The sequence below is a fragment of the Tursiops truncatus genome, chromosome 20 (genome assembly GCF_011762595.2).
Source record: "Tursiops truncatus isolate mTurTru1 chromosome 20, mTurTru1.mat.Y, whole genome shotgun sequence".
Classification (NCBI taxonomy): domain Eukaryota; kingdom Metazoa; phylum Chordata; class Mammalia; order Artiodactyla; family Delphinidae; genus Tursiops; species Tursiops truncatus.
In genome coordinates, this window is record NC_047053.1 from 40702162 (window position 1) to 40728197 (window position 26036).

The 26036-nt window shown below is 38.1% G+C and overlaps 1 protein-coding gene and 1 pseudogene across 3 annotated transcripts in view; both read right to left on the reverse strand.

Annotated features, from left to right (window-relative positions):
• GPATCH8 (G-patch domain containing 8) overlaps positions 1-24173 on the reverse strand; it is a 98464-nt gene extending 74291 nt beyond the window's left edge. Inside the window, exons 1-2 of one of the 3 annotated variants that reach the window (XM_033848327.2) lie at positions 23924-24038; positions 22245-22358 (exon numbers count right to left, since the gene is read on the reverse strand). In XM_033848327.2, the coding sequence (XP_033704218.1) occupies positions 22245-22358; positions 23924-23968 (159 nt within the window). In that variant the 5' untranslated portion in view covers positions 23969-24038. Of the gene's footprint in view, positions 1-22244; positions 22359-23923 lie in introns of all 3 variants that reach the window. The other 2 variants (XM_033848328.2, XM_033848329.2) reach the window with 2 other exon arrangements.
• LOC141277308 (protein BEX3-like) lies at positions 587-11081 on the reverse strand (annotated as a pseudogene).
• Positions 24174-26036: the final 1863 nt, after the last annotated feature.

Below are 26036 nucleotides of genomic sequence, written 5' to 3' on the forward strand. Positions count from 1 at the left end.
GTCTAGATCTAATAATGTGAACTCGTCTTCCTATGATGAACATTGAAACTGCTAACTAAAACATTATCAACCATTTGGGCTATCAACTCTTTCATAGGCTGACTGTATTAGGAAGACTGCAGAATCTTAAAAACAAAGGGCTGTATTGTGTTTCACTTTTCCTAAACAATCTTGTGCTACAGAAAATAAACCCTAACGGCAGAATGCAAATAAAATCTGTATCACAATACTGTTCAATGTTGACAACATTGCTTTTAACTAAAACTGCTAAAACATTCAACTTTAAATCATCAAGTTCTAACTCCAAAGTTTCAAGGAATTCAGAAACAATCTCTTGACACAGTATCCCAAATACAGCTATTCCTCTAATGATCTGCCAAAAGAGATAAGCATGCCTGTATAATGCCATATTTGACCACAATCAAGCAAGCTGTCACTGCAATTAGAATAAGTCAAAACAGCTCAATTGAGGATAGGTGCAGACAACTAGGAAATTCTCTCTAATCCTGGTTTTCTCTGCTCCATGAGAAAGGAAGAGCCCATACTTTGGCTTTAAATCAGAGTATCAATTTTCCGGTTTCCTTCGTGTTACAAAGTAGAGGGTATGAGGATTTGTGAGTCCTGAACTGACCAAAGTCAAAAGACTAAAGACTTCAGTCTAGCCTAAATTTAATTCAGGTGTGGAGTGGTATGACAACTTGAATGTTAACCTAACCAAAAATCACTTTGCTTTTTCAAAGTAAAATTTCAGTTGAAAGAATAAAGCTTAATGATAGCAAGCTCCAACATATAGTTTGCCACACTGTATCATAAACATTAGGTTACTTGTTTCCCTCACCAGAATGTGAAGTCCCTAAGGAGAAGAATGGTGGTCTTGTAGTGAAGAAAAAGTTCTGCAACTAGACAGTGGTGATAATGGTCGTACAACACTGTTAATGTATTTAATGCCACTGAACTGTGCACTTTAATATAATTAAAATGAAAATTTTTATGTTATGTGTATTTTACCACATTAAAAATAATAAAACTGTGTGGTAGAGTCTATCCAAAAAAAGAAAGGAGTAATAGGACAGGAGTGGGGTTTCCAAAGACAAAAAGCTAATCTTAAAAATGGAATAGGATTTAATAGCAGGTATCCCTTCCAAGAATGAGAAAAAGCAATCATCAACAAACACTAAAATGTGAAAAAATAGCTATCAATCTTGAAAGTCTGTTTTAATCTTCAATATTTTGTCCAACGATCTCTTTAAAATAACACCTGCCTCTTGGCATTTTAACTTCTATTCCAACATTTAAAAGTTTAACAGTTACTTAAAAGGTGTTAATTGCAAAGTACAGCTAAATTCCGAAATAATAAATATCCAGATAATTAGATTAACTCAAACCTCACAGTATTATAGAACACCAATGTCCAGCCAAATCTCATAGTTCTCTTTCATTCTATAGCTTGATATGATCTAATTTTAAAAGAATAATCTCGGGCTTCCCTGGTGGCGCTGTGGTTGAGAGTCAGCCTGCCGACGCAGGGGACGCGCGTTCGTGCCCCGGTCCGGGAGGATCCCACGTGCCGCGGAGCGGCTGGGCCCATGGGCCACGGCCGCTGAGCCTGCGCGTCCGGAGCCTGTGCTCCGCGGCGGGAGAGGCCACAGCAGTGAGAGGCCCGCGTACCGCAAAAAAAACAAAAAAAAACAAAAAAAAGAATAATCTCAAACTACCAACAATAATTGGGTACTATTTTTAAAATAATTAAATCTTTAGAGTAGTTAACTTAGGACAACCGTGTTTCAAATCAAAGAAGAACTGCTCCCAAATTTATCACTATCAAAAATGATATAATAAAAGCACAAACACTTAAACAGATATTATTAGTGAACTACCAAGTAATTCTACAAAAAAGAAAATGCCATCTGGGAAAACCCATTCCAGTTCATCCTTAGTACACGAGAAATAACTCGAGTTTTTCCAAATAGATCATGAATCATTAGCAAAATCTTTTTTTGGGTGGCCGAACCACACGGGATGTGGGATCTTAGATCCCCGACCAGGGATTGAACCCGGGGCGGCAGTGAAACCGCAAAGTCTTAAGCACTGGACCACCAGAGAATTCCCTACAAATTACTGTTCATAAATACCAGATTCTAAACACAGCTAAGTTTTCAAATCATTCTGCATCTATCTAACACAATACAAAAGAGCATTAATAATACAGTTTGAGTCCAGGAAAAGATCCACACATTTATGTTTTTTTGAAGTACAGTTGATTTACAATATTTATGATTAATTGATTGACAAAGGTTCAAAAACAGAGAAATACGTATTTTCAACATATGGTGCTAGAACTAGGTATTCATATGCAAAAAAATGAGCCTCAATCCATACCTCACACCATAATAAAAATATAACTCAAAATGTATCACAGACCTAAATGTAAAACCTAAAATTATAAAATTTCTAGAAGAAATATACAGGAGAAAATCTTGGTGACCTCGGGCGAGACAAAGATTTCTTAAGATACAACCCCAAAAGTTCAATCTATAAAAGAAAATATTGAAAACCTGGACTGGGAGAAAATATTCACAAATCTCAAAAGACCTGTATCCAAAATACATAAAGAACTCTCAAAACACAATAATAAGAAAACTCAGTTTTAAAGTAGGCAAAGATTTAAACAGACATTTCACCAAAGAATATATATAGATGGCAAGCACTCAACATCATTAATCATTAGGGGAATACAAACTAAAATCACAAGGTGATACCACTATGCACCTATTAAAATAGCTTAAAAAAACCCCCAACAATATCAAGTGCTGATGGAATTGCACAGAAACTCTCATAGATTGCTGGTGGGAATGTAAAATGGTACAGCCACATTAGAAAAGTTTGGCAGTTTCTTATAAACTTAAGCATACACTTAGCAAATAACCCATCAATACTGTCCCTAGGTATTTACACAAGTAAAAGGAAAAACCTACGTTCACACAAAACCTGCCTGTGAATGTCTGGAAACTACTTAAATGTCCCTCAACTGGGAAATGGATTTAAAAACTATGGTTCACCCGTACAATGGACTATTTTTCAGCAATATAAAGGAAAAAACTACTCATATAAGCAAAAACATGTATGAATTTCAAACACATTATGCTAAGTGAAAGAAACCATACTGAAATGTCATTTTGTTTATATAGCATGTGGAAAAAGCAAAATTAGAGAAAATAAAACTGACCAGTGGTTGACAGGAGCTGTAGACTGTGGTGGTGGCTACACTATGATACAGTTTTTAAAAATATTTATTTATTTATTTATCTATCTATCTACCTATTTATTTATTTATTTTGGCTGTGCCGGGTCTTAGTTGCTGCACGGGACTTCTTAGATGCAGCATATGAACTCTTAGTTGCGGCATGCATGTGGGATCCAGTTCCCCAACCAGGGATTGAACCTGGGCCCCCTGCACTGGAAGGTGAAGTCTCACCCACTGGACCACCAGGGAAGTCCCCTATGACACATTTTGTTAAAACACAAACTATACACATTTAAAATGGGTAAATTTCACCTATAATGGAAAATAATCTGAAAAAGAATATTTATATGTATAACTGAATCACTTTGCTGTACACCTGAAACTAACAACACTGTAAATTAACTATTCTTCAATTTTTTTTTTTTTTTTTTTTTTTGCGGTACGCAGGCCGCTCACTGTTGTGGCCTCTCCCGTTGCGGAGCACAGGCTCCAGACGCACAGGCTCAGCGGCCATGGCTCACGGGCCCAGCCACTCCGCCGCATGTGGGATCCTCCCGGACCCGGGCACGAACCCGCGTCCCCTGCATCAGCAGGCGGACTCTCAACCACTGCGCCACCAGGGAAGCCCCAACTATTCTTCAATTTTTAATAAATAAATAAATAAAATGGGTGAATTTCACTATATCTTAATTATACTTTAATTTTTTAAAAAAACTGAAAAAGGGTGGGAAAAGCCAGTATTTCTACATTTCCACCCTTAAAAAAATATTTTTTAAGCATTAAAAAAGCTTAAATCCTATTCTGTAAACACACTATAGTGGTAGTTACTTGCATCTATACATGTGTTAAAATAAAAATCCATATTACTGATAGTTTTTAAAATTAAATAAAACAAAGTAAAAAACATGCATAGACAGCTCTAGAATACATACGAGGCTGACTCTAGAGGTTAACTCAGAAACCTAAGTGTCTAAGAGACAAGAGATGAGATGGAGGTCCCGTTTTTAACTGCATATTTTTTTTCTTTTGAACTTTATACTTAAATACTCTAATACTCATACCCTAATAGAAATCATAATCATTTTATGTTTACCTCTCAATATTTAAAATGAAAGCTATATGTATTTTTGAATCAATACCACTTTAAAATAGATTTTAAAATATTTCCCCAGAAATGTATTTTAAATAGTGTTGATTCAAAAATACATATAGTTATAACACAGACGTAGAGAACAAACTTATGGATACTAAGGGGGAAGGGGATGGTGGGAGGAATTGGGAGATTGGGACTGACGTATATACACTACTGATACTATGTACAAAGTAGACAACTGATGAGAGCCTCCTGTGTAGAGCAGGGAACTCTACTCAGTGCTCGTGGTGACCTACATGGGAGGGAAATCTGAGAAAGAGGGGATATATGTGTACGTATAGGTGATTCATTTTGCTGTACAGCAGAAACTAACACAACATTGTAAAGCAACTATACTCCAATAAAAAGTAATTTTTAAAAATGTTTAAATAAATAAATATAGTTATGCATTATGCTGCGTTACTTTGTGACTTTTTTCCCAGAAGGAAAAGGTAAGAGGGGGAACACTGGGAGAAGAATATCACATTTTCCACAGCTATTACAAATTTAAATTGCAGATGATATTCACGGTAACACTTCTTTTATATTTTAAAAAGTAGAAACTAATGTCCAACAGGGGAAGAGCTTAATACTATTTTATTAATGCAACAATTAGGGAGTCATCACAAAAGTTTTAAAACTATATAGAAATATGTTAATTTGAAATTAAATGGAAGGGGGAAAAAATCAAAAAGACTGTGTAAGACTATGTGGACAAGAATTAAGCAGTGTTAAGCAAATGTGACAGGAGATGGTAAGTATACCTGAAGAAAAACATCTGACAAACATCTAAAATTTAGTTTTTTGTTTTTTTGTTTTTGTTTTTTTTTGTGGTACGCGGGCCTCTCACTGTTGTGGCCTCTCCCGTTGCGGAGCACAGGCTCCGGACGCGCAGGCTCAGTGGCCATGGCTCACGGGCCTAGCCGCTCCGCAGCATGTGGGATCTTCCGGGACCGGGGCACGAACCCGTGTCCCCTGCATCGGCAGGCGGACTCTCAACCACTGCGCCACCAGGGAAGCCCTAAGTCCTATTCTTATTACTAATTTGCTGTTTGATCTCATACAAATCATGTTATAGTTCTCATCCATTCTGTACTCATTTATAAAATGAATTTGAACTAGACACTCTTTTATGTTGTTTCTTGGTCTAAAATTCCACGAATTTGCAGATTTAAACTGAATTAAATGTACCCTATAGGAAAAAAAAGGCTGACATTTAAAATTTGTTACTACAAAAACATAATTACCATCAATTTTCACAAAAGCAAAATGTTAACCACAAAGCCAATAACCCTTGGTGGTGAAGCATAAAACATCTTTCATCTACCACCAAAATAAACGTGATGACATGAAAATCAAGTAAAAGCTAGCAATAATCTAGGTGACCCTGGGTTTGGTATTGACTTTCTACATACTACACCAAAGGCATGATACATGAAAGAAATAATTTATAAGTTTGGACTTTATTAAAATGTGTAACTTCTGCTCTGTGAAAGACACTGTCAAGAGAATAAGAAGACAAAGCACAAATCAGGACAAAATATCTGCAAAAAAACCACATCTGATAAAGGGCTATTATCCAAAATATACAAAGAACTCAAACAATAAGAAAACAACTCAATTAAAAACTGAGCAAAATATCTAAACTGATACCTCACCAACAATTAAAAACTGAGCAAAATATCTAAACTGATACCTCACCAAAGAAAATATACATATAGCAAATAGTACATGAAAAGATGCTCAACATCTTATTTCGTTAGGGAATTGCAAGTTAAAATGAAATACCACTACATATTAGAATGGCTAACATCCAAGACACTGAAAACACCAAATGCTAGAAAGGATGTGGGAGCAACAGGAATTCTCATTCACTGCTGGTGGGAAAGCAAAATAATACTCTGGAAGATAGTTTGGCAGTTTCTTACAAAACTAAACATAGCCGCCTTACCACACGATCCAGCAATTGCATTCCTTGGTATCCAAATGCATTTAAAACTTTTATCAAACAAAATCCTGCACATGACAGTTATAGTAGTTTTATTCATAATTGCTATAACTTGGAAACAACCAAGATGTCAAATAGACGAACAGATTAACCGTGGTACATCCATGCAATAGAATATTATTCAGCGCTAAAAAGAAATGAACTATCAAGCCACAAAAAGATACAGAGGTATCTTGAATACATATTATTAATACTAAGTGAGAGACACCAACCTGAAAGGTTATAATACTGTTATGACTCCAAATATGTAACATTCTGGAAAAAGCAATACTATGGAAACAGTTAAAAAAACAAACAAAACAAAACAAAACAGTGGTTGCCAGGGGCTTAAAGGGGAAGAAGGGATAAATAGATGGAGCATAGGAAATTTTTAGGACAGTGAAACTGTTCTGTATGATACTATAATGGTGGATACATGTCATTATACTACATTTGTCAAAACCACTGAACTACACCAACAGTGAACCCTAATGTAAACTACAACCTTGGTTGATAATCATTTGTCAATGTTGGTTCACCTCTTGTAACAAATGTACCACTCTGGTGGGAATTGCTGATGACAGTTGATGTGAAGGGGGGAATGGATATATGGGAACTCTGAACTTTGAGCTCAACTTTGCTGTGAATCTAAAACTGCTCTAAAAAATAAAGTCTATATTTTTTTGTAAGTAGCAACAAAAAAAGTTAATAACTTGAGTAAACCCGTAGTCAAAATTTCTAAAGCATTTCTTCAAAACAGTATGTCCATTTTAAAACCTGACTACAGGGCTTCCCTGGTGGTACAGTGGTTGGGAGTCCGCCTGCCAATGCAGGGGACACGGGTTCGAGCCCTGGTCCAGGAGGATCCCACATGCCACGGAGCAGCTAAGCCTATGAGCCTGCGCTCTAGAGCCTGCGAGCCACAACTACTGAAGCGCACAGGCCTACAGCCCGAGCTCCGCAGCAAGAGAGGCCACTGCAGTGAGAAGCCTGCGCACCACAATGAAGAGTGGCCCCCGCTCACCACAACTAGAGAAAGCTGCACGCAGCAACGGGGACCCAATGCAGCCAAAAATAAATAATAAATAAATAAATTTATTTAAAAAAAAAACTGACTACAAAATTGTAAAACTGATAACAATGATTACCTCTAAGAAATGAAATGGAGAATGCAGCACTTTCACGTTTTACTTTGTTACAATGTAGCCTGAACTTTTAAACAGTATCCACTTTTATATTTGTACTACTTGTTCTGTTTTCGTTTTGGGGGTTTGTTTTTTTTTGCTTTTTTAGAAGCTTTTTAATTGTTTTATTAACTTTACATTTTTCCAGGAGAATGGGTGAAACTGTACTGTTGACAGAAAAACTTAGATTGGGTGCCAAGGCAATCTCTAATTAGAAGCTGGTAACACCTGACACATGGAAATTACATAAGATTCACAGCAAATGGATCAGTAAAGGCATATCAGGAAAATGAAAGGAAAAAGAAAACAACATTGGGAATCACAGTATTAATCTCAAGGGAAATGGCAGGAGTCAAGGCATAAGGCAAAATTCATCATGATGGTCATGGTGATTAGAGAGCTCCCCTACAAGTATACAAAGACAATTCCTCAACTGCAGCTCCCTAAGTTTTCTCCTGATTTCTCTCATCCCGTCCATGCACATTTCCATCTCCACCCATCCCATCACTGACCTGTCTACTGGGTATGGCCCACTGGAAATTACAGGCAACTCGGAGAGCCTTTCCCTGTGTATTATTTCCTGCTGGCTGGTGGCCTTCGCCCCCTCCCAAAGGGGGGGTCTTCCTCTCCATTCTGCATGGGCTGCTCCATTTCTTCATTTTCCTAGGCCTATCCTTGCTGTCTCTTGCTTCTCCGATTCTCGCCACGAGTGCACTACCGCAACACTTATACCCACAGACCTGCTCCACTTTCCCTGGAGGGATGAAGGCTGCTTTGCTCTGCAGCTCCCAGTCATGTGAGGGCACCACGTCACCGCCAAGCTCACCCCCCACCTGTAGCCAGTGCAGCAGGAGTGCACCCCTCCTGCCTCAAGCACACACACAGAAAACTCCCTGTATTACTGTTTTTAATAATACATTTTAATAAAGGGGGCACAATGTTCTAAAAAATTAAAGACGTTATTAGCACAAAGCTTCCTTACCTGTGACAAGAGGCTATTGGACTACATGCTATATCTAGGAATAAGATTAAAGTTCTACCTACAAGTTGAGTCTAACAGAATGTCTGGGAAAAAGTATTTTACAAAAAACACCCCATTAAGGGCATAATTTGAACAGTGCAAATCACCTTTTTTTTTTTTTTTTTTTCCCCCGGCCACACCACGCAGCTTGTGGGATCTTAGTTCCCTGACCAGGGATTGAACGCAGGCCACCACAATGAAAGCACTGAGTCCTAACCACTGGACAACCAGGGAATCCCACAAATCACCTTCAAAAGACTGAAAAAATTAGGGGACAAGGGCAAGGATGTGGAAATACTGAGTCCTTACAACAGTTAAAAAATCATCTTGTATAAACAAGCCTCTTCTCTCTTTATTTACATAAAAGGACATGTTATTCTAACCCAACACGTAATATTCACTAATTTTTTGTCATCTACTAGGAAGTGTTCTGGCACAGGACACATAGATAAAGAAAGAGTGCCTGGACTTAAGGAATTTGCCTTATGGAGAAGGAAATAGCTAACAGTGAATTACAATATGGTTAAGTGCCATAACAGAGATGTAAATGAAGAGCTGGGGGAGCACAGACTAGGAGTATCAAGCAAGACTTCAAAGCGGAAGGGGGCTGGATCATAGCCAGGTGCAGGTGGAGTGTGGAGACTCTTCTACTGAAAAGTATAAGGCTGGCTTTGTAGAGCACAGGATTTATTCTCTGATCTATGATTTACGCTATATGCAGCTAGTGGAGGTCTTTAAGAAAGAGAGTAGTATAGTAAGATTTGCTTTTTAAAACTGTTTATTAAGTTTTTTTAAGGAAGTGGGGAGCAGGACCAAATATAAAGAAAACAAAGGGGGAGCTGGAAAAGATCAAAGACAATGGAGATTTGGAGGGAATTGCCTTGAAGACTAGATAGCTCCTTCCTCAAAGAAGAGTTAAGAAGGACTATATTTTTGTTGGGCATGAAGGTGGTCAAAGAAGATATATGAAACTCTTCCTTTTTCTTTAGCAAAGGAAGCAAGCAGTCCCTTGTTTCCCCCGAAACAGATCATTTAAAGCAAATCTTTCTTACCTATAGGAACAACGTTAAATTTTGGATCCATGCTCCTAATGAAGGCTTTTACATCAAGTAAGTCATAAATTTATCTAACAATGCCCCAAACACAAATGTACAAGTCAAAGGGTTTGCTTTAGAAGATTAAACAAATATACAATAAACATAAGCATAGGGCCCCACTGAGCTAGAGAATATATATAGGTACTTATGATAAATTGAAATACTTATTAAGTATTAATTACTCAAAATTAATGACAATTATAACATTAACTAAATTTTTGCTCAATGTCAAGAAGAGTCTAAGGAGCCATGACAACTAAATGTAATGTGATATCCTGTATGGGATCCTGGAATAGAAAAAGGACATTAGGGGAATACTAAGGATATCTGAATAAAGTTAATAATAATGTATTAAGGGACTTCCCTGGCAGTCCAGTGGTTAAGACTCCACGCTTCCAATGCAGGGGGGTGCGGGTTCGTTCCCTGGTCAGGGAACTAAGATCCCACATGCCTCTTGGTGAGGCCAAATGCTACTACTACTACTACTACTACTACTACTACTACTACTACTACTACTAATATATCAATATTGGCTCTTTAGTACAAATATGCCATACTAATGTAAAATGTTAACAGCAGGGGAAAATGGGCACAAAGTATATGAGGTGTTATGTGTATATATATGAACTCTGTACTATCTTAGCAATCTTTCTGTAAATCTAATACTGTACTAAAATAAAAGGTTTATTTAAAAAAAAAAAGTTTTGGGAAGGGTCAATACCACTCCATACACACAGACATGTACAGCTTCTTTTAGTTTTATAAAATACCTTTAGAAACCTTATCCTAAGGTTATTAGGATAAGCTCGTGAGATACTCAATACAGGATCTGGGAATCAGCTGAATTTAGGGGATTTTTTTTTTTTTATCATCACTATTTTACAAACAAGAGAACTGATACATAAACGGATACAGAGATTGTCACAAATTCACAAAGGCTTCTGATTCTTAGTCTCATATTCCTTCCACTACATTCCCATACAAAGCCCAAAGATTTAAAAAAATAACCTTGCCTCCATAATTCTGAAATAATATTCCCTATAGAAAGCAGAGTTAGTCAAAACCTAGTTATCAATATATAAAAGAGATAACTAATAAGAACCTGCTGTATAGCACAGGGAACTCTACTCAATACTCTGTAAGGGCCTATATAGGAAAAGAATCTTTAAAAAAAGAAAAGTGGATATATCTATATGTATAGCTGTACATCTGAAACTAACACAACATTGTAAATCAACTATACTCCAAATAAAAAATTAAAAAAACAAAAACAAAAACCTAGTTATCACAAAAGACACGGAAAGACTGAGGATGTGTTATACATTGGAGGAGACAAGAATAGCTAAATGTAATCAATGTGGAATCCTGGATGGGATTCTGGAACAGAAAAAGGACATCAGTAGAAAAAGTAGTAAAATTCAAATAAGCTCTATGGTTTAGTTAATATTATTTTACCAATGTTAATTTCCTAGTTTTGATAATTATATTATGGTTATTGTACAAATACTGTAGCAGGAGAAGTTGGGTGAGTGATATACCAAAACCCTCTATACTATTTTTGGGACCATTCCATATGTCTAAAATAAGTTTAAAATAAATTAGTTTAAAATAAAAACAAAAATCTTTTAGTTATTATTATTATTGAAAGCATATTATTATGAGAAAACAATTAGAGTGCTGAAAAATGTGCTTGCATGCTACCGTTGGAAAGGTAGAATGGAGAATGCTTGTATATATTAAGTAACTCTGACAGAACCCACATATAATTGGAAATAGTGGTTGTCTTTGAGGTTAAGCGGTTTAACTTTTCACTCTGAATCCTTTTGTCCCTTCTGAATGTCGTTACTAGAAAAGCAAAACGAAGAACAAAGGAAGGGATATAAAAAGTGATTTCAAACTCCCAGGGCACAAACTATGATAGTAGTAGCAATGATGATGATGATGATGATGATAATGATATTTTATTTCTTGCCTCTCTCCCCCACAAAAATTTTTTTCAAGTCATTCAGATGAACTAAGATCCTTCTTTCCAAAAATAGTCTATAGCATCCGATTATCTGAAGACCTCAACAGGGATTTGAAGAGAAGTAATTTTTTCTGCTTTACCCTGCTTTCAAAACCACATTTAGATCTCTCAAATCCCGTTAGAGGTAAAATGATCGTATCATACAAACCAGGGCACTCTGAGAGTAAAAGGGAGTGCTAATCGTTATTAATTAGCCAGGACAAGAAGCATAAACCAAACACTGGGTCACCCTAGTGAAAATTCACAGATCCTATGTTAGAGCATTCTTAAAATTTGGTTTCAATGATGACTGCTTTGAACACTTATTCCATTGTCTAAATCAACTCTTCCTTTCTAAATATTACCTGCTTTCAGAATTCAAATATAGTTTGTCATTTATGCTGATCAGAAATGTAAGTTCAAAAAGATCAGACACGCACACACCAAAAAATGTGTCAAAGATTTTTAAATGCACACACATGTATACATACACCCAGCTGACTTTCTTTCAACTGCTTCTTCTCTCAAAAAAGTATCAACTTGTGGTAGGTCTAACTACAAATGAATAGAAACTGACTGACCTGCGTGTCATTAAAGTACATGGTAGCTCTAGTTCCTCACAGGTCAAGGATTCTGCTTCCAAGCACAGGACAAATGTGGAAACTTCTCATTACAAATTTAGCTGTAGTGATCATTTAAATATAAATAGAGACAGGGGTTGCCCTAAATTTATCCATATAAATAATCTTGTTTTTTGCTAACCAGTGCTAATTTCGGAATCCACATAATCCCACAGCTGTACCTTTTCCAGTGATTAACTATATGGTAATTAATAGGGAAAACTAGAGCTAAAGAAAAGTGGGGGACAATTCTTTAAGGATCACAACAAACAGCCCATAATTTCAAATAGCAAAACACAATATTTAAGACCCTAAAGAGGTGAGTCTCTTCCATATTCCTATGACTATTAAAATTTAATACCATTTCTTAAAAAAAAAAAAAGAAAAACATTACTCACAGTCAAAGTCGGCAGATCCAAAGTTCTGATCTGAACAGTCAAATCAATCATTAACACAAGGATTATACAGACTGAGATTTTAAATCCTGTCTGGCTTTTCCTATCTAGACTATGCATGAGCCAAGTTTAAAAGTTTTATCTTTGGCAGTTTATTGTACCACTCATGCCAACCCTATCTTAGCACCTGGCTCTGGCTATTTAGCTGCATACTGTAGATGTTCCTGTCTCTCTGCTCCAAATCTCCCCAACCAAAATTTATCTTTTGTACTGTATTTACCATTAGCCCCTTAGAGATTGTCTAATGTCTCCAAGTGTATATATTAATCACAGTCCTACGTCACAACTCAAATAACATACTTGTTTATAATCTGGACTTTCTAAATACAAAACGTATAATGATGCTGATTCCACCTGCCATGGACCAAAAATAGTTTTGTTTAGCAGACAGAGCCATACAGAACAGCTTCGTATTTCATCTATGAATAAAAACAGTCCTCCTCTGTCAACAAATAAATATGAGAATTCATCTCTGTCTCCCTCTGCCCTACTCATTCCAAATAAACTAATTCTAGTATTATCTTAATTCAGAAAGAAAATGTCTCAGGATGAAAAACCTACCCAAAAAGAAATGGACATTCTGGGACTTCTCTGGCAGTCCAGCGGTTAGGACTCCACGCTTTCGCTGCTAAGGGCCCGGGTTCTATCACTGGTTGGGGAGCTAAAATCCCACAAGCCGCTTGGCCAGAAAAAAAAAAAAAAAAAGGACATTCTGGGGGATTATTGTTTTTTTATTAGTATATTTAAAATTTATTTCAATTTAGAAAGTAGACAGAAACACCATTGTGGTCAATTCCTCAAAAACCCCAGTTCTTCACTACTGTTTTCTTAATGATATAGTCTGATTTCCAGTGCCTTCCAGTATATTATCGTAAAGCCAAAGATCTCTGAAGTCAGAGACACCAGAAATCAAATCATTACTGTCTGCTAGCTGTATAACCTTGGGCAGATTACCAAACCACTCTCTGGGTTTAGGCCTGTTTCCCCAGCTGTAAATTCCAGATGATCACACTACAGTATTACTGCATAGGTTTTGAGATTTAAAGAGTTACAAAATAATGAATTATTATTTTAAGGCACTGTTGAGGCCAGTGAGTAACCCAGAAGAATAAATTCACTTATAAAACTTAACTCTATGTAATCTGGTAGGAAAGATAACTGGCTAAATCATCTCAGTAAATATCTAAGAACTTGAAAACACATTACACTGAGTCAAGGGTATAAGCATATCACACACTCATCTAAAAATACACGTACATCTGTTTGACATATCAAATTTTCTGGATAATTTGACTAGAACAAGAAAGGACTGGTTTCCAAAAACTCATTACACTGAAAAATTAGGAACTTTTTAAAACCGCATAGGAGAAGTCGACCTTTTTCAGAAATGCAGGCAAAGTCAGTAAACCATTTTTGAGGCATTCAAAAAGATATGGAGACAATAGTTAAGAAGTCCTCTGAGGGGCTTCCCTGGTGGCGCAGTGGTTAAGAATCCACCTGCCAATGCAGGGGACACGGGTTCGAGCCCTGGTCCGGGAAAATCCCACGTGCCTCGGAGCAACTAAGCCCATGCGCCACAACTACTGAGCCTGCGTGGCACAACTACTGAAGCCCACGCGCAGCAATGGAGACCCAACGCAGCCAAAGATAGACATAAATAGATAGAAAAAATTAATTAATTAATTTAAAAAAAAGAAGTCCTCTGAGACCCATAGCAATGCTTACTATTTTCACCACTGGCTGGTATGATAAATGTCTATCTATTTAGACGTTTAACAAAAATTCTGCACTAGTCCAAGGAAAAACAATGTGTATGTACAATGTGTCACACAAAAGGAAACTCACAACTAAAAGATTGCTGAAATTATATACAATATAAAATAAAGTGAGATTATAACTCTCCGTAAGACAACCTCCACACTTGAAATATCCTTCAACTGGCTTTAGGATGTTACAGAACTAACAGGTCAACCTAGATAATCCACAGCACAGCAGGAAGCTGAGCCACCAAGTCTGGACATTCTTCTTAGACTCTACGAAGTCTTTCCTTCCTACATACATGCCTCTACTTAACCATTAATTCAAATACCTGAGCAACCTGTAGGTGCCAGACCCTGACTCAATACTAGAAAAATGAATAAAACAAGAAAGACTGCATTCAAGGAGTTCCACGTCCAGGGAGATGAGATAAATTATAAGTATTATAATAAGTATTACAAAGTATACCGTAGGAGAAATAAAACAACACAGTGGTTAAAGGCTGAGACTGGTCCAAACTACTTGAAACCTACTTCTTCGACTCACTAGCTGTGTGAAGTGGGTAAGTTTTTCTTTTGTAAAATGGGGATAAAAATAAAACCCACCTTACCAGGGGATTACATAATATAATAATGCATACCACAGTACCTAACAGAGAGCACTCTGTACTGTTAGCTACTACTATTACTAATAAAAGTGTTGTTCCTGAAATATGACCAAAGTGCTGTGGGAGCACAGAAAATGAAGCAACTAACTCTGCCTAGGGAAGACGACAGAGACAACAGCAAACTGAATCTTGAAGAATGAGTAGTAAGGGGACTTCCCTGGTGGCGTGGTGGATAAGACTCCCTGCTCCCAATGCAGGGGGCCTGGGTTCAATCCCTGCTCAGGGAACTAGATCCCACACGCATGCCGCAACTAAGGAACCTGCCTGCCGAAACTAAGACCTGGTGCAACCAAATAAATAAATAAATATTTTTTTTTAAAAAAAGAAGGAGTAGTAGGAATTCCAGGCAGGTAAGAGCATATGCAAAAACAAAAAACAATGAAAGAGCCTAGCATGTCCAGATAATAACATAAACTACAAAATGGCAGGACAGGACAATGAGGGGGAAGAAAAGAAATACACCTGTTACAATGGCACCAGATGCTTAAGAGTCTTAGAAACCAAGTTAGTGCGTTTGTATCTTATACTTGAAACAATCAGGAAAGACAGGAAAAGTCATATTTTAGGAGAAAACAAGGTTCAAAACTGAGTTTACTGTGTGGCCTCAATTTCTCAGTTTTCTCTTACGTAAAATGAAGGATACCACCACCTGGTTTGGATGGTTACTTAGATTAGATAAATATCTCCAAAACGCCTTGGCACGAGGCCTGGCATGTAAAACTACTCAAAAAATAGTAGCTGACAGTAGCATCATTAGATTCCACAGCAGTCAACTTTTGATGCTATAATGGTCATGGATAAGTTTCTGGTACCCTAATTTGACAGTACCCAGTAGAAGTACCACTCTTCTCTGCCATCTACTCTTTTACTGGAACAAATTAACAAAATGGACTAATTTTTTAAAAATCTTATTTTCTTATCTTTTTATGATGCTGTGCTAACAAACAGGCACTCAATAAATGTTTGGGAAATGGAATGGAATTTCTGGTAGGCCTATAAACAGCAAAAAGGCAAGCAAGAAGTCATGAAGAACCGATTAAGCTGAGATGGTTCTGGGAAAAAAAATATTTAATGATAAGCATACCAACTATTTCCTACCAGTTAGTTAACTGGTAGAAAATGCTGCTATGTATTAAAGAGAAACAATGCTTTGCATAATGTAGACAATACCAACACTCATCTCCTCAAAAAGAGGCCAAACTATGTACCACAGCAGAAAGAATGCTACAAAAGAAATCAGAAGATTAAAGTTCAAAACTCAGCTCTGTACTAGGCAAATACTTAATTTATCTTCAGTTTCTTCATCTATGAAAGACTTACTACCTATACTACTTATCTTGCTGAGTTACTGGGAGAATTAGACAAGAATGTATACAAGGGCACTTATTAAACCATGACTATGCAACTACACAATATTACCATTCTAATATCCAGGTTAGATGATTTTACAACACCCTGGTGCCTCAGTTCCCTAACTTCCTTTCCTATAATGATCTTGACCTCCATTCTACCTTAGCCATTTCACTCTCATGGTCATTACTAATAATTTCAACCCTTCCATAATCTCTACTTCAAACACTGTGCTCTCCAACCACAACCTTCTGTCCTTCCAGCTCATTCCCTCTAGTACCTCCACTCCAACAATTCTTAAACCCCATCAGAACCTACAATCCATTGATCCAACTTTTTTCTCTACCCTCCACCCCAAAAGTCCTCACTTATCTCTCTGCCACGCTTAAAATCACATAGCCCTTGTATACGCCCTCTACTCCCTTGCCCCCACTCACATTAATTTTGGTTAATGGAGACTGGTTATCACAGCTTTAACTGTATGTAAAGCATATCTAACACAACTGTATCTAAATCAATCTTCCTATGTCTATTCCCCTGCTTAAACAACACCTTAAATAGCCAGTACATGCCTGGCTACAGCATTAAAATAAAACTTACTTTTGTATCCCCAGCTTTCACTTTTCCCCTATTCCCAATGTTTTATTCATTGTCCTACAAAAACCAATTCTGCTAGTTCCACTTCTATACTTTTACCCTATTTTCTCCAACTGAATGCCTCCCATTCTTTTCCTTTGCAAGGATGCAAACCCATCTTTCAAGACCCAGTTTAAATGCTAATTTCTTCATAAAGGCACACCTAATTATTCCATTTTAAGGGCTCTCTCTTTTCCTTAGGGTTTTGCATTTATTGACTATAATACTATTCATCTGATAATCATGCTAGTCTTGTGTGTAATAAACTTAATATTATTACTTATCTCTCCAGCTAAAACAATAGCTCCTTGAAAAACACCACTTCTTAACCAACTCCGCCACATAATCATACATACTATTCTTAGTACATACATACTATTCTTAGTACAACCCCTATTCAAATATTGTTTTAACAATTTTTAAAATTAGCTTATATTCTAAAAAATATTCTTGAAGTAAATAAACTCCTTTGCATCTCTTGTGCAGATGATACCCTAAAGTAGTATTAAACCAATTAAATTTTCAACCACTTTTGCCCCTTCTTTAAAAATATTCCATAATTTTACTCATAGCAACAAGAGAAATTATTGACACTACAGCATATAATCCACAAGCATCAGCTTTAGTTTCTTCTATAGTCAAGACCTAAAGTATCAAATTAATTTCTTGATTTTTTATCAGTACTGCCTATAAAGAGGGTGAAAAATTAAGCTGTTCTTCTCTCATCAACTCTGGAAAAATACTATTACATGAACCATGAGATACGAACACTAACTTTTCCAACAATCATTATTTAAAATGTCAGATACGAAACATGATTAGACTTCCCTGGCAGCGCAGTGGTTAAGAATCCACCTGCCAATGCAGGGGACACGGGTTCAAGCCCTAGTCTGGGAAGATCCCACATGCCACGGAGCAACTAAGCCCGTGCACCACAACTGCTGAAGCCCATGCGCCTAGAGTCCCTGCTCCACAACAAGAGAAGCCACCACTTCGCGCACTGCAACGAAGAGTAGCCCCAGCTTGCCGCAACTAGAGAAAGCCCCCGCGCAGCAACAAAAACCCAACACAGCCAAAAATATATAAATAAATTTATTTAAAAAAAAAAAAAAACACCATGATCAATGACTTTTCTCTATTACAACTTTAAACCTGGAGAGCTATTTTGTATTTCAGTTCTATAAAACACAGCAATAAATTGAAATTCCCTCTCGAAATCAATGTAATTGCTAAAGAGTGGCAAGGATAGCAAAAAATAATTGGAACCTCACGAGATGAGAGTAAATGTAATATTACAAAGGTAACTTTCTGGTTGCTTGACTGACACAAAACACAAGATTTATCTTACCCTAAGATTGTCAGTAAGAAGAAGAATTAAGGCAAGAAACAGGAAACTCGTGGTTTTGGGTCCTAACTTTAATTTCTTACTCTCTATAGCACTTACTAAAACATTATGTGCTATTAACCTATGTACAATGCCAAACCAACTTTAGCTATACTTTTTCCCCATACATTCCTAAATTAGTATAAAATACTAAGTGTATGTTAAATCCCAAAGATATCATTTTGTGTAAGAATGACAACACGGTATATTCAGCCTGAGCATATTTAATTTTTTGCACTGATTAATACAATATGCATTAAGCACATTTGGTTAGACTTCCAAGTTAAATGGACAATTCATTTCTTATAACTGGAAAATCATTACAACATCTTCTGGTATTCACTGCAATATCAAATCAATGCCTTCTTTCAGGACTTGTGGTGGTCATTTGTAATTCCTTTGGTAATTGCCATGAGTCAGCTTTCACTTAATACTAAATGGCAATGCTAATATGAAAAGAGAATGCCAGGCATAAAGTACCAAGTTGTTTCAGGAAGGAATTTGAATAGAATTCAAGAACTGGATGTCTACGTCAAGCTGGAATCCATTTTCATTAATAAAATATTAGAAACTTATTAAATCACAAGAACAAAAATGAAACCTCTACATGGGTTTCAAATCCATAATTCAAGATTTCATGAACTTCTGCTACAACTTTTCCAAAAATGGTAATCTTGACCACATCAAGAAAAAACAGACTGTTCTTTATTCATTTTATCATGTACCCAAATAGACTGAATTTATATGGAAATTATCTCAGCAATGAAGCAGCACAATCAGGATAGCTAATTATATACGTTAAAAAAAATTTTAAGTCACAAACTTTAGTTCTGGTTATATAACTTAAAGACCTGAGAAAATGTGATAAAAGAATCCTTCGCAGTACTTTAATGAGAATTCTGTGACACATACAGACTAAAAGGAAGGAATACAACAGGGACACCTATTTTTCTATAATTTTGACGGCACTCAGCCTAACGATATATTTGTCTAGATCTTACTTGTTTCTTCTTGGTCTTCCATGCCTACTTTGAAAACAAATAAACAAGGGTACCATCACATGGAGCCCTATGATCACACTTCTCGCCAACCCCATCCTCCCTTCAACGCAAATTATAAGTGTCTCTATGATGTTATTCCTTAATATGCCCCACGTTTTTAAGTGCCTTTTGCCTTAAATATATACCCTCTACCCTTCAAATCACCACCAGAGAGCTTTCCTTTATGCTGACCTTTCTTTGGCCACTCTTGATCCCTTGAGAATATACTAACCAATAATTTTGCATCTGCTAATAATAATCATGCCACTTCATCATCAGTATTTTGAAATTTGTACAGCCTTGGTTCCAATCCTTTCCACCTATCATAATGTATATGGGAAACGAAACAGTAATGATTTTGCATAAGTTTCAGTCTCCCAAGCAAAGCTGACAATGATTTTCATAGCTAGTGGCATCTTTCAGATGATAGGAAACACAGGAAACAGAGATTAGAACACTTGCCCATGTGTGATCTCTGGCATGCCTGCATTAGAATGCCAACTCTATTACACAGACCCACACAGAAAATATATTAATATATTTCTATGACCTAAATATTTTAAAACTGTAAACCTCCTGACTTAATGGTCTCAATTAAGAATTATCTGAAGGTCACATCCTGGTATCATATATGAAACACAAAAAGGAATCCTACAAACATACTACATAAAAGTAATACATGACTTGCTTATTGCTGTGTACCATTATGATTACTATATAGGTTATAGGAAGTTCTTGGGTAATTTTTACATTTTTATTATCACTTTTAAGATAGTTGTTTCTCTCATTATCACTCACTGATCTATTATTGTAGCTCCTTTTCATTAGAAATCTAATGCAGAATACATTCAGAACAAGAAGAAATGAGAGGCTACTCTAAATCACCAGTCCTCTGCAGGTACACAAGCTGAAGAACATTTCCTCACTAACATTCAGCTGCATCATCGCTAATAGCTGCGCAACCACTAAATGCTAAGCAGTGTGTACACCTCATAGCTGTACATCACTGTACAAATAATACTTTCTTTAGTGAACTTGTAGTTCAAAGTGCTGAACACATCTATATTGTAAATTATACTATGTTATTTTCCATTAGTTTGTGTAACATTTCAATCTGTGAACAAGTATGCCTTAATCTGGTAAACGTAGGCAGAAGTCATGTCTCATTCAGAAATTGAGGTCAGATTCTTAAAGGAGTAGTTAAAACTCTTAAAACATTAAAAAAATAAATACATCAGCCTAAATCACAAAGACTTCCAAAGATAAAATACCACCTAAAAGGGGTACACAAAAGAATGTCTGAACTAAAACAAGTTAACAATATATCCTGTACAACAAGGTGTAACTTACTACTGTCAGGAGCCTCCCTAGAAGCCTTGGGAGACCAACGAGAAACAGATCTGCACAAAACGGAACAGAGTAAAAACTGTAATTGTATCACCTCTCTAAAAGCTCATTTATTCTTTGTGACCTATAAGTTTATCCTACACATTTGATGACTCGATTACAGTTATATAAAATACATAATTGCCAGTAGAGATAATGGTCATGGGCACAGGTTCAAAAGTCAAAAAGACAAAGTCTGAATCCAGGTTCTGCCATTTACCAGCTGCGTATACTTGTCCAAGTTATTTAATTATCTGTGCCTGAGCTGCCTCATTTGAAAATGAGAGTAATAGTGCCTACCTCCTAGAGTTATTGTGAAGATTATGAGATAACACACATAAAGCTCATAGAATAGTACCTGTTTATTAAAATGAAGTTATCAAATGTTTTCAAACATATGTCCCTGATAATAATTACTCTTTATATTCATAAGTGCTTCAAGTGGCATACCAGTTAAGCTCCTCACTATATTATACAAGACACCTTTGAAACTTCAAGTGTTCACAAAATCTAATAGTGAAGCCACTTCTGACTCCATACTAAATTCAAGAGACAGTATTCAAACTCCCCAAAATTTGCACTTGATGGTAAACTGGCAAAGAGTGAAATTCTAAATTATCTTGCCAAATTAAAGGCAAAGAAAATGATAATCATCTAGAACTTACCAGAGGAGGTGCACAGAAAAATTTCCAGTACTAGAAAAAGATCTGTTTAAAGCAACAGGATCTGTGCACTGTGTCTGGAAACCTACTTTGGATCTGTTTTCAAGTGTACTTACTAGCTTCACCTCATTTATCACTTAAAGCCTTAAAAGAAGGCCACAGTTAATTTTGAATAACCTGACCTTGAACAACGTTTCAGATATACTATATGCAGGCGCATCCTATTATGTCTTCTCTCCAATAACTAAATCAAATGACATCATTAATGAAAATCAATCTATATTTTCCCTTTTATTAAAACATCTAGAAAACAGTACTTTTAAGTATTTTTAAATGAATTTTTTTTTTAATGTTAGCACAATAATCTACAGAAGTTTTATTATCCTGTAATTGTCTAAAAGTTTTTCATTACCAATGCCCTATTTATCCATAATGCTGGGACATCCGAATTTTAAATACCAATATTTACCTGGCTGACCCAATACAGCAGGAATTGGGTATTCCAATATAAAAGCAGTGCATAAAATATATGGAGTATCTTCAAAGGACTACCAAGCAACCAAAAGCAGATCTTATATAAACGCAACTACAGCATCAAAAGAGAAAGTCATCTTACTTGAAAAAGTAGAGGCTTTCTCAGTTTTTTCAGGTGACGGCATTCATACTCTGCTCCCCAGTTTTCAAAATCTTTCAAGGCCCTGCAAATCCTGTTTGTTTGACTGCTGAAATCCTGTGGTTGACAAACATTTCCCCTCAAAACTTAGTTGTCCATATTATTTATTTTCAATTTTATTAAGTGATCCTCAAATTCTCTCCTCTGAAAAGCACTTGAGGATTTGTTACCAACATGTCTCCTTAAAAAACTACCAATAAATCCCACACATCTTGCAGCCTACTCATGTTTTATGGTGCTCCCTAAAACAAACAAACAAAAAAATCACCTTTCCCAGGGTTCAAATGGCTAATACGAACTGATGGCTTCCAACTTCCCAGGACCTGCATTATAGCCTTAAACACCTTGAGATCCTGTGTTGTGCTGCAGCTATCAGCAGGCGCGTGATCACAAGGCTTTTCAACAGCCCCAGATCCTTCACTGCTGCAAAACTTCTCATAAGCGTTCTAGGCACTAGATTGTTAACAGTGTTGGCTTAACTGTTTTACCTGTTTATTTACCAACCCAAACATCTCGGGGAATTTAAAGCCTTCAAACTGCCTTCCGAAACCTATCCCGTGTATTCCCGTGTTACTCTGAGAAAGATCTGCAGCGGGATAATAATTTGAGCTCGGCATCCCCTGACCCAAACTGCTGTTGCCAGGATATGCGGTAGTAATGCAGTGGTTTCTTTGAGATAGAGGATGTATTTTAAGCCCATGTCTGCTAAATCCCTTTTAGTACCCGAAACTGCTGCGGTAACAATGCTTAACTGGAAGGTATTCGAAACAGCCGAAAGACGTGTTGTTCTAATTTGGCCTTAATTTTTTCCTCAATAATGCTTGCCACGGCAAGGACATTTTTCCATACAACGTCTGCAACTGAAGAAAGAAAAATCAAGCTTTTGGTACTAGTCATCACCTGCTTGTAGTCCATCATCAGGACGCTTCTTACAAATCTCTCGAGGTAGGATTTAGGGCTAAGCTTACATCGACCATCATCCTGTAACTTACTGTTTTCCAAGCCCATTTAATGGTCTAATGACAACAGCAACATTTACGCCCGGAGAAATCTCAATGTCTGACTAACCAAGAAGGCGTCTGATAACTAAAGCCCTCTTTCTCCGGGTGAGGATATGGAAACATAGACAATGAAAGGGATTTATCTGTTACAATGAGGAAAGAGGGGGAAGGACCCCAAGAAGGGCCGTGCGAGCAAAATCCAGGGGTTCGGGAGCCCCGGTCTCAGCAACACTCGCCCCAAGCCCGCCCTCCCACCCCAACCCAAGCCGCCGTGTCCCCTGGGAGACAGCCCAGCGCCCGCAACACGCTGGGCACACCCGAGGGCAGCACAGCCCTCCTCCCACCCCCAGCAGCCAGGCTGGGGCTCCCAAACCCGCAGCCCGAACAGGCCGAGGCCGTAAACCCGGCGGCCTGAGGTAAAGAGGTAAGAGGATATGGGGTGAGAGGAGATGCGGCCTCGCCTCAAACCGGGAGGCCCCTTGAGGAATCAGAGGAGGGAGAAAAGGGAGCCGTTTCGGAAGCCGGAGCAGACCCCGGAGAGAAAGCGAGCTGGGAGCGAGGGATGAGGAGGTTCCGGCTCGGCCAGCGCCTTCCCCGGACCTCGGCGACGCCCGTGTTTACCTGAAAGTCTCGGTCCTCGTTGAAGCGGGAGAAGCGGTCCGCCATTTTGCCGCCTTCACTCCTCTCAGGACGACGCTCTCCGGTTCGCTCCTTCCCTCCCGCGACACCCGCCCCCTCGCTCCCCTCCAGTGTTCCCCGCCTCCTCCCACGCCCACCCGCGTACAGGTCAGGGAGGGAGGAAGCGAGATATGCGCGTCCCGACCGGAGCACCGCCGGCGCAGGCGCCTTTCTACCCTGGAGGCGGAACCTCCCCTCACGTCCCCGCTTCGCGCGCGACCCAGAGAGAGACCCCGGCGGCCGCGCGTGCGCCCTCGCACCAGAGGGCTGCAAACGCTTCCGGAGAGAAAGGTCACGAGAGGGCGCTGCGGTCCTAGGGCCGGATGTTTTCAACCTGCTCCCTTCTCCCCGTAGGGTATCTCTTTTTGCACTCTTGCTTGCCTGAAAACGCAGAAGCCCATCCTCTGCTTTCTTTACCGAATAGCAGCATAATGTAGTGGCTGAAAGCGCGGAATTTGGAGTCAGACTTAGTTTCGAATCCCAGGTTCACCCTGAGGATTAAACGGCGCACGAGACAGGAAAGATCCCTTCTCTCATAGGGCTTACATTCCAGTGAGGATAATCAGATAATATAATAACATAATTTTAAAAATTAACCAGTGCTACAAAAGACAAAACTGAGGGGCGGTGGTGAAAGGAACGACCTGTGAAGCAACCTTTGACCCAAGGAACAGCAAGGGGCCTGCAGCCTTGGGACAGAGAGAACCTTAGACCCAAAGGGCCAAAGCCTGCTAATAATGTGGCATTTTCAAGTGATCATTTGAGAGAAGTATTTCCCAAGAGACCAAAGTTGATCCAAATGGACTACAGCTCTCTGGGCTTCAGTTTCCTTTTTAAAAATAAGGAAATTGGTAATTTATACTGCCCCTGACCCTCACTGTCTTTTTTTTTTTAACATCTTTATTGGAGTATAATTGCTTTACAATGGTGTGTTAGTTTCTGCTTTACAACAAAGTGAATCAGTTATACATATACATATGTTTCCATATTTCTTCCCTCTTGCGTCTCCCTCCCTCCCCTCACTGTCTGTGGGTTATGAATCAGATTTTTCCACCCTTTGACCTTCCTGAGCACCTCACCTAGCCCTACAGCTCCCTTAGCCAAAATACATAAAACACATAGGAGAGGTAGCAGGACTTCCCTGCTTTTGAAAAGAGTAGTTGACAGAAATCGCATGATGGAAAAAGGGCTCTTACCCTGCCCTGAGAGAGTCAAATGGAATGTAATTTTTTGGAGAAAGTGTGTGTATATTCTATTCCTTTGTTACCTTCTGCTGCACCTAACCCCCAGTCCAAGCGGAATACAGTTCTAAGCAGTGAATAGAGCTCCCCATTTAAGTAGAGGCAGAACACACAGAATTGAAACACTGTGAAGAGACTTGAGGGTAAAGGTGGCAGGTTGAATCCCATGAATACACATGACACATTTACCTCTTCTCCCTCTCCCAACCCCACTGAAATGACAGTAAAAGGATGAGAAGGGCATAAATTCACATGGACAAAAAGACCTGAAGAAAGGACGATAGCATACAAGAGATGTCAACATCATTCGGAAGCTGGAGAGCATAGATAAATGGAAATGGCTTTAGTAGAATGGAGAAAGCAAAGTCCTGGAGTAGGAAAGCCAGGAAACAAGTTGATTGATGCTAAGGTATAATAGAAAGGCTCAAGAATTGGAATCACCAGGTACCACTGAAGATGAAGGTGTAAATGGCGCTAAAAACAAGAGGACTGGTTACAAGGCAGTTAAGGGAGCAGTTAGACTCTAAATCCCTTTCCCACCCAGGTAATGAACTGGAGGGTTCTCCTCTGAAAAGGCTGAACCAGAGAGACTTCATATCTGTGACGACTGAAGAGGGAGATATCATGCTGAAAATGGGAAGATTTCGTAAAAGGCAACATTCTGGTCAGAGAGTCAGGCTTCTCCCAGTGATAGACTATAGGATCTATTGACTGAAAAGAAATGCACAACCTAAAAGTTGAGAGTTACATTTTGTTCAGCAGACATTCTGAGGACTTCAAGCCCGGGAGATAGGACTCTCAGATCACTCTGAGGG